This window comes from Ruditapes philippinarum, unplaced genomic scaffold (genome assembly GCF_026571515.1).
Source record: "Ruditapes philippinarum isolate M1 unplaced genomic scaffold, ASM2657151v2 ctg617_1_1_1_1, whole genome shotgun sequence".
In the NCBI taxonomy this organism is placed as follows: domain Eukaryota; kingdom Metazoa; phylum Mollusca; class Bivalvia; order Venerida; family Veneridae; genus Ruditapes; species Ruditapes philippinarum.
This window is the reverse complement of record NW_026859650.1, coordinates 366,810-385,161: the sequence shown is the minus strand read 5'-3', so window position 1 is coordinate 385,161 and position 18,352 is coordinate 366,810. Positions and strand designations below refer to the sequence as shown.

At 31.8% G+C, this 18,352-nt stretch overlaps 2 protein-coding genes across 2 annotated transcripts; both read right to left on the bottom strand.

Moving 5' to 3' along the window:
* Nucleotides 1–1,356: 1,356 nt before the first annotated feature.
* On the bottom strand, nucleotides 1,357–9,038 carry LOC132757375 (uncharacterized). Its single transcript, XM_060748641.1, has 3 exons — nucleotides 7,992–9,038; nucleotides 3,617–4,364; nucleotides 1,357–2,918 (listed from the first exon to the last, which is right to left on the bottom strand). Exons 2-3 carry the CDS (start codon nucleotides 4,353–4,355, stop codon nucleotides 2,596–2,598), a joined length of 1,062 nt encoding a protein of 353 aa, XP_060604624.1. The 5' UTR covers nucleotides 4,356–4,364; nucleotides 7,992–9,038; the 3' UTR covers nucleotides 1,357–2,595.
* A 3,629-nt stretch (nucleotides 9,039–12,667) lies between these two features.
* Nucleotides 12,668–16,224, bottom strand: LOC132757360 (uncharacterized). Its single transcript, XM_060748616.1, has 2 exons — nucleotides 15,454–16,224; nucleotides 12,668–14,997 (listed from the first exon to the last, which is right to left on the bottom strand). Exons 1-2 carry the CDS (start codon nucleotides 16,187–16,189, stop codon nucleotides 14,681–14,683), a joined length of 1,053 nt encoding a protein of 350 aa, XP_060604599.1. The 5' UTR covers nucleotides 16,190–16,224; the 3' UTR covers nucleotides 12,668–14,680.
* Nucleotides 16,225–18,352: the final 2,128 nt, after the last annotated feature.

Genomic DNA, 18,352 nt, shown 5'->3' with positions numbered 1-18,352 from the left:
TGTGCAAAAGGAGGAGCCAAAACTAACTCGAACATTGAAAAGTTTTGTTCAGGATAATGAATAATTGAAAAACAGTCTACATTAAAATGACAGTTGATTTTGTAAATGGTCTCAAAAGTGATGTTTTGTTAACAATTTTGTAAATGAAGTTATGGATTTGACATTCACAAGTATGTACAAAATAATTGCTATTCAAATGGTTTGTATTCATAAAATAAACAAATCTCAGCGGATATTTGTATTTATATCAACGCCAGTTTTCTATATTGTAACAAAAGCGTCTTAATTGAAAACAAAATGTTTGGCACTTCACACTCAATCTTCTTAAACCAAAAATAGTCTTTGCCACCGCCAGTATAGAACTAGGCCAGCCTGTATGTCCGTTATACAATGTAGGTAGTTTTTTTTTGTATTTTGATATTGAAATCGATAAAACTTTGATGATACTTCAGTGTGATATATTTTTCTGGACCTACCGGATCATTGATACATTAAGTACATAAAATACCGCTCCAGCCGGCGCTAGGGACGTGATGGATATGGCACCTTTTTATTATCCCTTGTGTGCAGACTCAATCAAACCAATAAAACCGAACCTGTTATTTTCATGATATTTTGTTGTGATTAATGCTTCCGGGGTATCACCTCTCTCCAAATATGTTCATTGATTATAATGCATTCATATATAATGTAAAAAGATATATTTATCTCACACCCATGCCGATTTTGCGACTCCGCAAATATGGTATTGTACGGCCGTGAATATATTTTGAGGTGACCTCATTAGCGTTATACAGACGCGCTAAATGTTAGCCTTATACTATAGGCGCGTCAATGAAAAATGACTCATATTTCACTTTAAACAGTCTTTTTTTTGGGTATGTGATAAATAGAATATTAAATACGTGTAAGTTCATTACTGAATTTATTACATTCGTTGAATAAAATAATATTATGCTTCCAAGAGGCTCGCATAATATAATTTTGTTCAACTCGTGCAATAAATTCAGTATTGAACTTACACTCATTCAATATTCTCTATATATATCAAAAACACTAAAACTTCGGCTATAAAGCAATTCAAAAAAGTCGTTCGTTTAAATTTTACTCTCGATATATATAACCAGAGCAAAATTACGCCGGGTCAAACGACATCGTTATTTTGAGGAATAATGACGTTAAAATGTTAAATGGACATTGCATACTTACTTGTTTGTGCATCTGTTTATAACGTAGCAATGACACTGTGGACTGTGTATGGGAAAATTCATAAGCAAAATCATAATTGGTTGTAAACGGACAAATTTATTTTTCCGAAAACAACAAAATTATATACATATAAAATAATATTCCCATAAATATATTAATCAAAAATACCATCTGGGTGAAAAATACTGCCTAACAATAATATGCGGATACAACATAACAATTGCATACTTATCTAAGTAAATGAAGTAAAAGCTTTTTCTGTCAAAACTTTTATGTCAAAATTAATATTGAATATTGATAACCGATAACCGATGGAAAAAACGCATGGAGGAGAAGGAAAATGGGAGGTGATGGTAAAATTAAACAGAGCAGATGATGAGTGCTCTTTACTTAAAATTTTACCAGAAAGGATGATGGTTTGTTTGTTTGTTTCATTTTACGCCTTTTTCAACAGTATTTCAGTCATATAAGCGGGTAGTTTCCTTACCATCGTTCCTGGAGAGTTACACCAGTACTAGACTACCTTCCTCCGCGCTAAACTACCAAAGCATCTCCCGGGGATCGAACCCACGCCATGGAGTTAACTGGATTAGAAGTCATCGACTCTAACCCTCGACCACGGAGGCGGTAGAAAGGATGATGCCACTACATGATTGGTTGATAGAAAGTACGTGATGTTAAGGATGCGCTCAGATTGACCGATGCTAAATACATAAATTAACCTAAATTTAGAGTCGGTTTGTTTTACTGAATGTTCAACAATGATCTAGAATATTTTATCTATCTATAAAATAAATATATTGTCTAGTTAATGTTTGCCACTAAGAATTACAATTGCAATATGTAGACGTTGTGAAGCATGCGTTTTTTGGGTCAAAACATCGAATGTATTAAATCCAGTAATTTAGCCCAGAAAATAAAATAAGTTTTATTGATTTGCCGATGCTTCTATAAGATAAAATGTAAATAACGGGTATATAGAATAAAGATCTAAAATATCTTAAAGTACACATCCATGTGTACTTGGAAATTGATAGTTTTTGACATGCATTATTTTATTAATTCGTGCTGTGTTTCATAGAAAACAATTGATAAATTTAAAAAGGCGGACTTTTTTCCTTTATAATTCCTTTTTGTCAAAAGAGTCAAAGGTCTATAATCAAAACCCACCGTTGATGGATCTTGAAGACATTTGGCACTAACGAATTAATTTTTGTTTGTTACATATATATGATTATTTTCAAAATGACCACCTAGCTTGAAAACATTATACGCCTTTTTTTCCACTTGAAAACAGTGTCTCATAACGTAATTCATTTTTCATGTTATTCTTATGTCTTATTAGTTTTTATGAACAGGCTCAATAAAATCGAGCCAACACCATTTTCAATTTTTCCGTGTTGGACTCTCTTTAGGGATTCGATTTTTTTCTCTAATTTCTTTCAAACACTTTTTCTTAATTTGATTTGCTTTCAGTGTTGTACAATACACACCTCCGGCTCCATACGGACATTTTCGACCAACTTCAAAATAGAAAGATGATCCGTAGGTCCCAAAACGTCTTATCAAAGGAAACGGAAACATGTAATTTGCATTGTTTATATCTTTGAAAATGAGAGCATTATATTTTATTGATAGCGTCATCTCCCCTTCCATACCACACATCTTTGTCAGATCTGAGGGCTCAATGATAACATGAAACTCATCATCTATAACGATAAAAAACAACAAAAACTTATTTCTACGAAAGCATGCAAATCAATGAAAACTTGTCAATGGAAAAATTTGGCTTCGTTTCCTATTTATAAATATTATTTTCCCAAGCGACCGGTTTATGACCTTTATCAACCGCCACATTTATTCCGCCTGACCATTACATGCACAGTTACTATTCATTCATTCAGTACTTATATTGAAATGCTCCCGAAAAATCATAAAATAAATATGTTCAGACAAATCTATTTCAGATATTTAGTATGGACTCGAGTCATTTAGATCCCGTCAATCTTTCTAGTTCTAAATCGAAAGCCTGAATTTTAATAAAATAGATCCTGATTGGTGTTTTCTATATAAAAAGTAAGAAAGCCATTTTCCGTAAAGTAAACTCTACAATGTGATAAATCTTATAAACGATAAAAAGATTTAGGATCATAAATCAGATGACTGCATCATTTTATATATCGACAGTCAAATTCCAGCATTTTGATTCAACAGTTGGCATACACTTTATTATAAAAGAAAGCCTGGATATGCATGTAGGAATGTTTTGATAGATGGTGTTGGTAACGAACAGATTACAATTATCATATGTAACACTCAATACTCAAAAAAATCATGCATTACGAGTCGTACCATTATATTCCTGCAGTTAAGATTGTAATATTCACAATTATAGAAAACCAAATACCTCCAGATGGGTTTTGTGTCATGTCTACAACATCAATGACACTATCTACTTCCGTACTTCCAAACTCCAAGGGTTCATACTTCTCGTGTCCTTCCATCATTTCAGCTGCAGACCCAATGTTTAAATCACTGTCTGATCCAATCATTAATTCACTTACAGATCCAATGTTTAAATCATCGTCATGACAGCTATTAGTGTCAGCAGAAGAATTTGGTTGTGTGTCCAAATGCTGAATTCCATTATCGGTCTTAGGCAAGGAATAGTGTTCTAATTCGAAATGTCCTGTTGCACCTTCATTGAAATCAATTTCCTCATAATAATCTTCATTAACACGACGTTCACTTGGTTTTTCATGCTGAATTTGGACTTGTTCATTTTTAGAATAATCATAAAGATCCATTTCACTATTGTCTTTGTTTGTCTTTATTGGTGCTTCCGGAGGATCAATTTTTTTCCAGAATGTTTTTGGTGAGCTTTCGGTCACAGAAAAATAGGTTTCGCAGGCAACATCTTCAAGATGTCGAAATAAATGTTCACCTTTTTCATTTTTGTGTATTTCAAATAATCGTTCATCTGCTATTAGAATGTTTTCCTCAATTTTAACATACTTAGCATCATCAAGAAATGCAAGACGTTTTGAGGAAGTATTTGTTTTTAGGATCCAATACTTGCCAATTTTCTTTAGAACGAAACTCTGGCTTTCTTCTTTAAATTCTTTCGTTTCAACGTTAGACGTCATACTTCAGCACTGTTAGAATGTAAATGAATAGTACAATTTGAAACTAAGAAACTTGATCGTTTATAAGCAAACCCGTTGGATTTAATGGCGTTACATGGATAGCTTTCATGTTTTCATAATATCATCCGACATAAGCCGATTTAAAACTATAAATAAGGGCCCGTAATCCTCAAGACGCGACCATTTTGTTAATCATGCAAAACATGACTACATTATTTTGCCAAATTCAATTAGTATATATAATATATAAACATCTTTGAAAATTAAAAATATTAGTTGTAGATATGACATATGTATCATTCAAAATATAATATAGAAATTAAATTTATCAGAAACGTGTGAAAAGAATGATAATTCAAATAAAACATGTTATCTTTGAATAAGTTTGAGGGTTGTCGCAGAAGTAAAGAGATATCTGTTGTACATTTAGTAAATGCAAATAACATAGCTTAGTGCCATATTTTTATATTATTCCTAAATATTCGTAGAAATACAAGGTATATTAAACGATCTACATACTAATTAAACACATCACTGACTGAAACACGGAGCACAAAAACTGGGGTTAACTTACGTCATAAATGACTTCGCGTGCAGCGCCGCCTCTACGTAATTTCCGCTAGTGCAAACACATTTCGTGTGGCGTTGGACCCATTTATTTTTTTACTTTCTGTACTTATTGTAACCATTTCGAAATATATCAATTTGATTAAACACTTAAGAAGACTCACGTGTGCCTGTCACCTGATCGTCACACCCATCTTCGGATGTGGTGTTCCTGTAGCTTTCCGAATAGACGAGTCGGCATTTATTCCTGGGTCATAATTCCATAGACAAGTTTCACCCTGGGTGACTATCCTGCCTAGGAACGCATCGCCTTTTTTTGTCTTAACGCTACAGAAATCTGGATGATGACATCAGTCGCTGGAAATTTTGGTCGTCGCTGAGAAATTCGTGGTACCATCTAGCACTCACCTTGCTCGCGTTCATCCGAAAACTGTATCCTTACACATACCAATTACTGTTAACCGTCAGTCTAAGTCAATTTGTTCTCTAATCTGTTTTAAGTGGGGTTAATCGCAGATTGATGAGGCGTACGCCTCTCTGTTCGTCTTCTATAGACTGACGTACAAAACGTACAAAGGGCTCACAAAGCGGATCCAATTTTTATCCCGGTTAAATAATTACAATAATCTCGGTGGAAATATGTTAGAAAATGCTACAAACTAATTATATAAGATCTATATGTTGTTGTTTTTGTACAGAAGTGCATTATTTTAATGATTGCACTCGTAACTTCAATTCTGTAAAATATATGCTTCTTTTAGCCCTGAAATGACCATCGCTTTATAAATATGGCCAACTCATAACAAAGCAAGAACACAAAATTAATTTATTATAATGCATAATGTTTTGAATATCATCGGCTTAACTTATGTAAAATATTAAACATTTGTCATGCAACACGACAAAACATTCTAGTTTTGCCCATTCAATGATTATTATTCTGTATCAATGATGGGATCATACTGGTTTATTGAAGTAGACCAGAATCATATTAACTTCCGTTACCACACAATTTACATATGCAGAACTCTCAAGATGAACGTTACATGAAGCTGTTTTTTTCTTCGTAGGATAGAGTGCTACTTTCTGTCAAACAACTTTGTCTATATGTAGGTTATTTGCAAAAGAAGACAAAACCTCAAAATTATTTTTAACTTCCGTTTCCCTTACTTGAATTTTCAAAAAAACGTTTGTGGTATCCACTGTATTGTCAATTAAAATAACGATTGGTAATAACTGTATATGCTTATGTGTAAAAATATTGTGTTAAAAATTTATTTCTGTCTTTTTGCAATAAAAGAATTTAATTAATTTAGTATGAATTCGTTACTGTTCAGATACATTTTCCTCCGACTTCAGCATCATCAAACATGTAACTATATGGAAGTACAAACACTTCATATTGCTACATTTCTCCATTCATAGAAATGCAGTTCTCACATAGATAACTTTATTATTTATTTTGTTATAGTTAAATTGTACAGGATATTAATGTCTTGAACACTCACCAGTTAACGGTAGAAGCTAATTTTGATTTTACATTATTGAAACTCTTTTGCATCTTTCAAATTATGCTGGTTTCGAACTAAACAATCAATTAAGAGTGTTTCAACAATCTTTTATCATCATCATAAGTGGGATAACATTTACCAAAAATATCACGGGAGTTAACAGTAATATAAGTTAAAAAAAAAGTTCTTTGAAAACCGATTTTCAATACATGTATTTATATCAATGAGAAAGAAACATCAACTATTAAACCATCTAAAAACCGGTCCAAAACCAGCCTTAAAATCATTAAGAACCATTATAGGGAAGTTATACCTTAAAATGTTTCTAAACCTTTGGTCACGGAAGTTAAACACTTTTTAGTGTTTTTTTTTCAGTGAAAACTGTATGATGGGATATGGTGCTCGACTAAGTAGCTTTGCCATGTTGGGCTTTCTTTATGGATTCTGTTTTTCTCTATTTGATAAAATTTAAGGGTAATTCAACAATTTTAAACAAAATCCACTGATATGATATCCCAAAAACACGACATTATTGAGGATACATACCTTTATAAAACAAAGTTCAATAACTTGAGCGGAAGTTAATACTATTCCGGAGACATAGAAGCACCAAACCAGGTTGTGAGGTTTTGAACTTGGCTGGACGTGTTACCTCTTTATAAGTACAAGATAGGTCTATTTTAGTTACTATGAAAAGTTTTTTCTTAGAAATTTCATTAACTGTTGTTAAGACTCATTTGAAATATACCACCGTTACTAGCGACAAGGGAAAAAGACCGATTTTTGAATGTTTTTGAGAATGGTGTAAGGTATTAAAATCAAATTTTGTGAGGTTTTGACATATATTCTAGTGTTTTAAGCATTGACACATTATTTTTACCAAAGGTATCGATTTACTGAAGTTATGAATACATTATAACGTTTCCGGGACATCAAAAAATTGCAAAACAGCATAATTTTTGGAACAACTGTATAAGGTCTTTGTTAGGTTTATAGGGGGTAAATTTTCCATTAGCGTCGTGCACCGTCAGTTACTTTGTAAACTCTTCGAGTTTTTAAGTAAAGAAAAAAGTATTTTGATGTAGAGCGTTCTTTAAGATGGTTTACACATTAAACTATGTTTAAGCAGAGATATCGACACAAGTGATAGAAAATAAAGCAGTTATGATAAAAGTCTCTTTACTTCTGCGAAAACCCTCAGATGTAAATACGGCTGAAATAATGAACCGGTATAGAGCTATAATTTTATTTCATAATCTTGTGGTGAGATTACAAAAAAGTTCAAATTGTTATAATTATTTATTATATATAGACTGCTTACACAGGGAAAACACATGGACAGATTCTGGAGAAAATAATTGCAATAAATAGTTGTAATAACACGAATGTTAACACGAATTGAATCCAATTGTATATACAGTTTTTTTACCTTCTATAGCAGTGACCTCATATACTCCCTACCTACCCACCTCACAAAATGTTACAAAATTTAAACTTGAATATCTTCCATAATTATATTGTAAATGTCAATCAAGTTATAAAACGAATTGATAAATACCTTTTTATATCTGAATATCACGTTTGATTTAACAAAATTTCAAACACCTCCTTAACTGTCTTGAGAATTAAAAATATTTTTAAACTTTACATGTTTTCACTTCTCAGCCTATCAGATGAATAACTCGAATACTTGAATTACCGAAACGTGTACCAAAATTTTACTTGTATAACACATAATAGACAATTGTACAACAAATAATTTCATGAACCATATTTATTTACTTCCCTTGGCGTAAAATAGTAACTAAAATTCTATACATTTTATTTATATGACGTGATAATGGTAGACTATTTATACTTGTACAAATTAAAATATATATTGACATAATGTGTAGAAAATGATATTTCTTCTGTTGGAATGAAAAGTATCGTCATAGTATAACATAATTGTTCGTATGCGAACAGCACATTTAAATGTAATAAAATAATAACAAAACTTACAAACAAAGTTAGGTCAATATGTAATGCAATATAAATTATATTTTCTAATTTAAACTGTAAACTATGCTATGTTTCAAAGCCTACTTTCAAATGATGCCAAAATTATCTGTGTAGTCAATCATTTATAAATTTTGTTCGCATTTAAAAATTCCTTACACGAGTAACTATATGTAAAATACGGCCGATCTGTGCTCAGTGCTGAAACAAGGGTCAGAAGTGGTCAATCAGAAACCTTCATTTATCACAAACCCGTGCTGGTTTTGCGACTCGGTAAATCTTAGCGTAACAATTTCACAAAACATTTCAATAAAAAAGTTTTACAGGTTTATTGTAGACAGTTTTTTGGGGGAGGATGGGGGTAAGCCACCTATCTAATAAATAGTTTAGATCTACGCAAAATGCTTAATTTATTGAACTCGCTCAATAATATAAGCAAGAGACTCAAATACAGTAATATGATTTTATTCAACTCCTTCAATAAATTTAATATTGTAGCCACACTTACTAAATATCCTCCTTTTTGTATATCAAACATGATTAATTACTACTTATACTGATACTAGAAGAATTTATCTTACATCTCTGTGTTGCATGCTTTAAAGGCGTCATTCCCACGTGCCTTTTATGAATGAATTGCTTTCTTAGAATGACGTCATTTTACTGTCATGAATAAATTTACACGCTTCAATTATAAATCAAAGTGCTGCAGCACTGAATGCGACGGACATGCAACCGGAGAGACATTAAGGCTTTTTTTAGAAAATAACAACAAAAATAAAACACAAAATATATAACAAAAGAAAATTTGTTCCATACAAGTTCGAGATTTGTAGAGCAATACATTTTGTGTCCCAATCTGATATAATTCAGATATTCTACTTTCAAGCATTTAAATACAAAATGAAATTTATGCCTAAAAACTCTAATCAGTGTCCTTATCGATTTATTCCAAGAAATGATATGTAAATAGAAAAAAAAACTGTCAACGAAATATTTATTAAATAAAACCATGCAAATAAACTTCAAGCATATACATTATACATGTGAGAATGTTAAATTTAGAATTGCTTCGTGTTATAACATAGTGGGCATATAGACAATAAAATATAAGTCATTTGTATTTTTATTTCTCTTGGATATGTCTCATTAAAAATATTTTTGGTTAAAATCATCAGCAATTAATAGTGTATTTTTTAAGATTTTTTTTTATTTACAAGGGCCAGAGCACATCGTTTTTATTTTAATTTAAATGTCACTTAAGCACTACGGTGTTTAGTTGTCCTTTTCATTTTCACACTAAATTCAATTTTCAACTTGTTTGCTTCTTACAATTGTATAGAATTTCTAAAAGTATTGCATGTAAACAAAGTAAGTATCCGCTGGTTTATTACATGTACTAATCGCCTGTCCGAAGATCAGCACAGGTGCAGCAGAATCTATTTTTAGAATAGCGAAGGTTAACTCATATCGTGACCTAGAAAAATATGTAAACAAACCACAAGAATCGGAAGTAGAACTGATATTATAACTTCCTTCAATAAAGATTACAATGAAAGACTACATGGGAAAAGTGTTGAAAAACCCTCTTGTTACATGCATTTTCAAAAATAGATATTTATGCTAACCATTGTACTGTATCTAATTTATTAATAACTGCTGAATATTCAGCTAAACCCGCGGTATGAGTCACGAAAATAGTTCTTCTTTTATTAATGCGCGAGTTCTTCTAGAGTCACGAAAAACTTTTGATTTGTTATTAATAATGTTTTGTATAATGTAGAAATATTTATTTCCTACTAATAATTTCTTGGAACTCAGAGCTTACACCTTTATTATAGTATAATTTGCTGTCCTACTTTTTCGACAGCGGTAAATCGTTTCGGCAGTAATTTGCATATTGCGCAATAATACTACGGGACTACAACGTTTTTATCAATCATTTACGTTCATATTTTAACTTGGATAACTTAATTTGAAATTGAAAAGGCTAAATATGGAAGATTTTAAGATATCCCGACAAAGTATGGGAGTTTTAAAGGATAAAATTCATGTACTATTTCTTGGGCTGTTAATCGGTTGAGGACACATTGCGCGATTGTAGCAGACGAAATCCCATGTGAAGATGACTTAGCTCTGAACGCGCCTGAGGGCGCGTCCGTCGCAAAAAGTGCTATATGAAAAAAAATGGGTTTCGTTATTTCTTTCCGAATTGCGCTAAAAATATAACATGCAAGAAAAAAATATACGCAACCTGCCTTCACAGTAATCGATTAGCGGAAAATCGGCTGTAATCAGTTACCATCAACTTAGATATTCCTGTTTGTACAGGCATCAGGTGTGTGATTCCTAAACTCCGTGAGTATTGTTCATCGAATGAGAACTGATAACAATAGCAATATTCATCGAGTGAGTACCTCACAGCGGGTAATATTCATCCAGTGAATTATTTCTGTGAGATATATCTATCAAGTGAGTACTTCTCAGTAGGTAGTAGGTGATATTCATTAAGTGAACATGGTGAATTTCTTCTGTGAGTTATATCTATCGAGTGAGTATCTCTCGGTGGGTAATATTCATTGACTCAATTATGTCTGTGTGCTATGTATTATGTTAGTGTTCATCCGTACTGTTCTATAGAAATTAGAAACATCTACGGGAGCGATAACGACAGGAGAATGTTTCTTATTTCTATAGAACAGCTACGGATGAATACTAACATATTCTTTTAGTTGTTCTTCTATGAAAATTAACACAGAAAATTTTTGAGGAAAACAGCGTTTTCATGGGATGACAAATAAAGCTGGACACTAATTTCTATCGAGTGAGTACTTTTCAGTGGGTAGATTTGATCAAGTGAATTTCTTCTGTGAGATATATCGTTCGAGTGAGTACCTCTCAGTGGGTAATATTCATCGTGTGAATTTCTTCTGTGAGCTATTCTTTTGAGTGACTACTTCTTAGTAGGTAATTTACCTCGAGCGAATTAATAGAAACCCTGTAAGTTCTTGACAAATGAGCTTATGATTACTGATAGTATTAAAATTTCTTTTGTAACATTTACTGTCAAAATCGTCTGAAATAAGATTTTGTTAATGGGATTGCAGAGATTGGTTTACTTAGATATTGTTCTTATGCATTCTGTTATAAGATGTGACCGAGATTAAAGCGATCATTAAGAAATAAAAGCAAAATCAAAATTAGAAAAAATATGAAAAATAAAATAAAACATTTTAATATATAAATAACACATGGGTTTGTGGGTAACAGTAAAAATATCATCCCGGGGAAAATACTGTTACCCGCGGCAAGTTACCTTGCAAGTTTTTATTGTACTGTAGGCCTACTTGAGAAGCTGTTATTCTTTTATTCTTTAAGCAAGTGATGATATCTACCAGTCATAAACATACAATAAGCTGTGTTTTATTTAGAAAACAAAACACTAATCCATTTATAAGGTTATGATCTGTGATATCTGATCCTTCTGTATCCAAAATATTCTTCGCATGGTTTTTGACAAAGTGCATTTAGAAAATAACGATGATATCCTACAGATGTCTGTCAACCAAGTTTCACTGGTTAAAATTGTTAAATAATCCTTTGTTGCATGCTTTAATCGCCTGCATGTTCCAGTTTGACACAAAATTATTCACATTACAATTACTTACGTTGAAAACGGATGTTTACTTTTTTACTATTCAACAAAAAGATGTTTTATACGCGAAAAGAACTTGAGGGTGCAAAGAACTAAATTTTATGAGAGTCATAGTTACTTCGGCAATGCCCTATCGTCGAAAATAAGAATGAATCGAGGAAAATAAATGGCGGCAATTTTATTTCATTTTATTTAGAAAAAAGACCACGTGACCAGATATGATACTGTTAAAAATACTGTTACCTATGTGACAGTACAACATTCTTCGTCACGTGGTACACTTGCATTAACAGTAAGAATAACACCAAGAGGCCTATGGGAAATTAACATTACGTAAAAAGTGAGGGGTAATAATGCATAATTCATCCTCTAAATTTTCTTTATTCCTATAAAAAGTACAGGAGTAATGGATCCAAACTATATTCATTTTTTCCATTTTTGTCTTCTTTTTTCACTGAAATTAAATGGATTAACCATTTCATGTGTACCTCGGTAAGTGCATATAGTATTATATCAGTATTTTTCTACATAAAAATACAAAACGAAACAAATATTTATACTCACAACATTAACAAAATAAATTCATTGCATGTTTAATTGTCATTAGATATTATTTATAATTTCATGCATATTTTAAAAGAAAACACAAAATATTAACAGAAATTAAATATATTATTCAGATGGAAGAATCAATTTGATAAATTTCCTTTCTGCTTTAACTTTTTGCATGTTTCATATAACATCCTATTAGTATTGTCGTGTTTGATTATACATGAATAGAAAACATACACATATTTACAAAAATCAATACAGCATGCAAAAAAAATTAAAAATAAATGACATCAAATTGATGTATGTCTTTTCAGCTTATAATAGTCTGTATCAATTGTAAGATAATCAATGTAAATTCAAATTAATATTTACATATAATACTTAACAATATATACAATGTATTTGTCCGAGGTGGTGCTATCTATACTAACTATTATAAAGCAATGGGTATTAACATGTATTATCTAATTTGTAAAGGCATGAACAATTTCTCATGTTGAATAAAGAAATAGTGACGATTAGTGGTAGACATAATATAATTCTAGACACAAAACAATTTACATTGTAATTTATTTCCACATTATAGTTCATTTGTAAGCTTATTCTTATAATTGCCCTACTATAAATTATTACGTTATTGGTGTGCAAGCTATGCTAACATTTCTATATAACTTTGCATGGAAAACTAAGAACTGAAATATGCAAGTTATCCAGTGTATCTTTTTATCCAGATATTTTTGCATCACAACAGCAGGTGTCAAGTGTTGTATGGCGGCTGTGACATTTTTCCCCTTACTATACTTCAGTGTTGTTATAGTTTTCTGGTCCTTCAGAATAATTGATTCCAGCACTTTTAAGTTCTGAAAAGTATACTGCTCAAGTCGGTGCTAGGGGCGTGAGGGATTCTGTACCTCTTCATTATTCCTCATGTATTGATTCAATCAAACCGAGGTTATTTAGTAATTTATCAATGGAGCTTTTCTCAGTAATTACTTCTCAGTGAAAACATTCGACAATTGAGTATTTTTCACTGAAAAATGTTCATTTAATGAATACTTCTTACTAAGTGATATTAATTATATTCACGGGAATATACTTCTTCCTAGTTAATATTCATCAATTCAGTACTTCTCAGTAAGAAGTATTCATCGAGTGGATACTTCTTTCTGAGAAATGTTCATCGAGTAGTAATTATTATGGAGTGATGTTTATTAATGAGTTATTCTTACTGAGTGATAAATATCGAATGAGTACTGTTCTTCTGAATTAGTTTGATATTAATTTATATATATTATATGAATTATTTTCTGGGTACTTCTATTATATAGCATATATTCATCGAGTGAGATATTCTAACTGAGTGATATATATATCGAATGAGCACTTCTGAATTAGTAATATTAATTTATGTGTATTAACTTATTTATTCGGCAGGGTACTTCTAACTTAGTAATATATATATCAAATGAGAACTTCTTACTGAAAAACATTCTTCCAGGAAGTACCTCTTACTGAGAAATATTCATCGAGTGAAAATGCGCACTATTATACGAAGGGTTCAAACAGTGTACTTGTGCTATCGCGAGTTTGGTGTCAAGTAAATGATTGCAATTTGATAAATAGAGGATATTAAATAAGTGTAAGTTTCAAACCGAATTTATTAAACGAATTGAATGAAATTATATTCCGCGTGCCTCTGTCGAGAGCATAATATTATTTTATTCAACGAGTGCAATAAATTATGAAATTACGCGAATTTAACACTCTATCTATCACATACCAAAAAAAAGACTGTTTGAAGTGAAAAAGAACATTTTCATTGACGCGTCTATAGTATAACGCTAGAATTTAGCGCGTCTTAACACTATGCTTTTGTAACGCAAATGACATCATGTTGAAATATATATACATATATAATGTAATATAATTTTGGGGGATTCCTCGTTTGTTTGTTTTGTTGTTGTTGTTGTTTTTTCTTTGTTTTTTTTTAATCAAACTTAGTGTTGTCACGCGACGGGACATTTACATATTTTATAATATTCTCATTTCATACTTGCCATTTTATTTTTATTAACTTTAATACACTTCTTATGAATTTGTCTGGCTTTTTTAGTTATACAGATCACATCTCCTGCGCCATTCGGACATTTTCGACCAACTTGAAAACTGAAAAACGAATTGTAACTCTCGAAACGTCTTATCCAAGAAAACGGAAACCAGTATTTTGTGATTCCCATTTTCTTATCTTTGAAATAGAGAGCTGTATCTTTTACCGATAGCGTCATCTCCCCTTCCATAGCACACATCTTTGTCAGTTGTGATGGTTCAATGATTACTTGAAACTCATCATGTTGATTTCCTATAAAGATGGAAAAAATACAAGAAATCATTTCTACAAAACGCACGAAAATCTATGAAAACTTTTCAACGAAAAACGCTTGGCTTCATATTTCATAGTAGGGTTATTTCAACAATATTCACCCAGGCGACCGGTGTAAACCATGATCAGACGCCATATTTGGGTCGTCTGATCATGTTCTCCACAGTTCATTATTCATTGAGTACTTATGTTGAAATGTTCAATTAGAATTATAGAATGGTTTTGTCTAGAGAAATCAATTTTAACTATTTATTATGGTAAGGGCTAGGTTTTTAGATACTGTCAACCTCTCTGATCCAATATCTGTAAACACCTATGACAAAATTAGGTCCTGCTGGGTATTTAAGAACTCAAAATGTAAGAAATAATTATATTTCTGCTCATAAATTGCACTTATAGCTGTAACATTCGTTATTCTAGATAAACATCAATTACCTCCAGATGTTGTTTGTGTCATGTCTACAACATTTATATGACTATCTACTTCCGTACTACCAACCTCCACGGAATCATACTTCTCGTGTCCTTCCATCATTTCGGCTGCAGACCCAATGTTTAAATCACTGTCTGACCTGATCTTTAATTCACTAAAAGATCCAATGTTTAAATCCTCATGACAGCTATTAGTGTCAGAAGAAGAATTTAGTAGTGTGTCCAAATGCTGCATTTCATTATCGATCCGATGCAAAGAATAGTGTTCTAATTCAAAATGTCCTGTTGCACCCTTATTTAAATCAATTTCCTCATAATAATCTTCATTTACACGACGTGCACTTGGTTTTTCATGCTGTATTTGGACTTGTTCATTTTTAGAACAATCATAAACATTCATTTTATTAATGTCTTTGTTCGTCTTTATTGGTTCTTCCGGGGGATCAATCTTTTTCCAGAATGTTTTTGATGTGCTTTCAGTCACAGAAAAGTAGATCTCGCAGGCAACATCCTCAAGATGTCGAAATAAATATTCACCTTTTTCATTTTTATGTATTTCATATAATCGTCCATCTGCTATTAGAATGTTATCGTCAATTTTAACATTCTTAGCCTCATCAAGAAATGCAAGACGTTTTGAGGAAGTATTTGTTTTTAGGATCCAATACTTGCCGACTTTCTCTAGAACGAAACTCTGGTTTTCTTCTTTAAATCTTTTTGTTTCATCGTTAGACGTCATAATTCAGCACTTTGAGAATGTTAATGAATAATACAATTTGAAACTAAGAAACTTGATCGCTTGAAAGGAAAGCAAACAGGTTAGGTTTAATGGTAGGTATGGATAAAGTTTTACATATGACACATGTTTCATTCAAAATGTATGTGAAAAGAATGAAAATTCATGTAAAACATGTTCCTTTTTGTAAGTTTGAGGGTTGTCGCAGAAGTAACGAGATAACTTTTGTACATTTAATAATAATAAAAAAATAATTTCAAAAGAAAATAAAAAACATGTCTTAAGTGCCATATTTGAATATTATTCGTAGAAATACAAGGAATATTAAAAAATCTACATACTAAATACACACATCACTGACTGAAACACGAAGCACAAAAACTTACGCCACAGATGACTTCGCGTGCAACGCCTTCTCTACGTAGTCTCCGCCAGTGCGAACACATTTTGTGTGGCGTCGGACCCATTTTTTCTCACCTTCTGTACTTATTGTAACCATTTCGAAATATATCTATCTAATTAAACACTAAAGAAGACTCACGTGTGCCTGCCACCTGATCGTCACACCCATCTTCGGCGGTGGTGATCATGTAGCTGTCCGAATAGACGAGTAGGCATTTGTTCCTGTGTCATAATTGCAAGGACAAGTTTCACCCTGTGTGACTATCCTGTCTAGGAACGCATCGCATTTCTCTTATCGCTCCAGAAATCTTGACGATGACATCAGTCGCTGGGTCATTTGGTCGTCGATAAGAAAGTCGTGGTACCCATCTAGCGCTCACCTTGCTCATGTTCAGATCTTCAAGTATCCGAACAACTGCATCCTTAGATGAACCAAGTGCTGAGGCTAAACTTCTTACTGCAAACCTTCAGTCCTAGACAATTTTTTCTCTTATCTGCTTTAAGAGGGTTAATCGCAGTTTGGTAGGGCGTTGGCCTCTCTGTTTGTCTCCTATAGACTGACGTACAAAACGTGCTGTTATAAGGTCTTTGTTAGGTATTTAGTGGACAAATTTACCCTTGGCGTCATATAATATTTCGTGCACCGTTAGAAACCTTGGAAACGCTTCGAATTTTTAAGTAAAGAAAAAAGAATTCGATGTATTGCGTTCTTTAATATGGTTTACATATTAAACTATATTTAAGCAGAGATATTGACACGAGTGAAAGAAAATAAAGTAGTTATGACAAAAGTCTCTTTACTTCTGCGAAAACCCTCGTATATGTGAAAATAATGTTTTGTTGTTGTTGTTTTTTTTAGTTGTTTTTTATGTACTGATAACACAGGGAAAACACATGAAGAGATTATGAAGAAAATACTTAATAAATAGTTGTAATAATTGCATTTGCTTATACAGAGTTTTACCTTTCAATAGCAGGGGCCCACCCATCTCACAAAATATAATACAATCATTTAGAAAACTTAAACTTGAATATCTTCTATAATTATATTGTTAATGTCAATAAACTTATAAAACGAATTGATAAATACCTCTTTATATCTGAATATCACGTTCGAATTAACAATATTTCAAACACCTCCTTAATATTCTTTTCAAAATGTCTTGAGAATTGAACATATTTTTAAACTTTACATGTTATATTATCTCATCTTTACAGATGAATTTGTTCCAACATCTTATTTGTGTAACACATAATAGACAATTGCAAAACAAATAACAATATATGAATCATATCTATTTACTTCCCTTTCCGTAAAAGAGTACATTTTATTTATTCATGTATGACATGATGATAATTGACTATTTATGCTTGTAAACATGAAAAATTTATTGACATAATGTATAGAAAAAATATTTCTACAGTTGGAATGAAAAGTATCGTCATAGTATCACATAATTGTTCGTATGCGAACAGCATATTTAAATTTTATTAAAATAATAACAAAACTTACAAACTTATGTCAATATGTAATGCAATATAAATTATATTTTCTAATTTAGGGCGTGATTATTGTGTTTGTGTAAACTATGCAATGTTTCAAAGCTTCTATTTTCAAATAATGCCAAAATTATCCGTGTAGCCAATCATTTACCAATTTTGTTTACATTTAAAAATACTTTACACGAGAAACTTTATCTAAAATACGACCGAAAGGTGCTCCGTGCTGAAACACGGGCTAGTAGTGGTCAATGAAAAACCTTC

Coding starts and splice junctions, on each gene's coding strand:
- LOC132757360 (XM_060748616.1), bottom strand. CDS start 16,189: ATGACGTCTAACGATGAAACAAAAAGATTTAAAGAAGAAAACCAGAGT. Junction 14,998..15,453: donor GACACAAACAACATCTGGAG/GTAATTGATGTT, acceptor CCATCTTTATAG/GAAATCAACATGATGAGTTT.
- LOC132757375 (XM_060748641.1), bottom strand. CDS start 4,355: ATGACGTCTAACGTTGAAACGAAAGAATTTAAAGAAGAAAGCCAGAGT. Junction 2,919..3,616: donor GACACAAAACCCATCTGGAG/GTATTTGGTTTT, acceptor TTATCGTTATAG/ATGATGAGTTTCATGTTATC.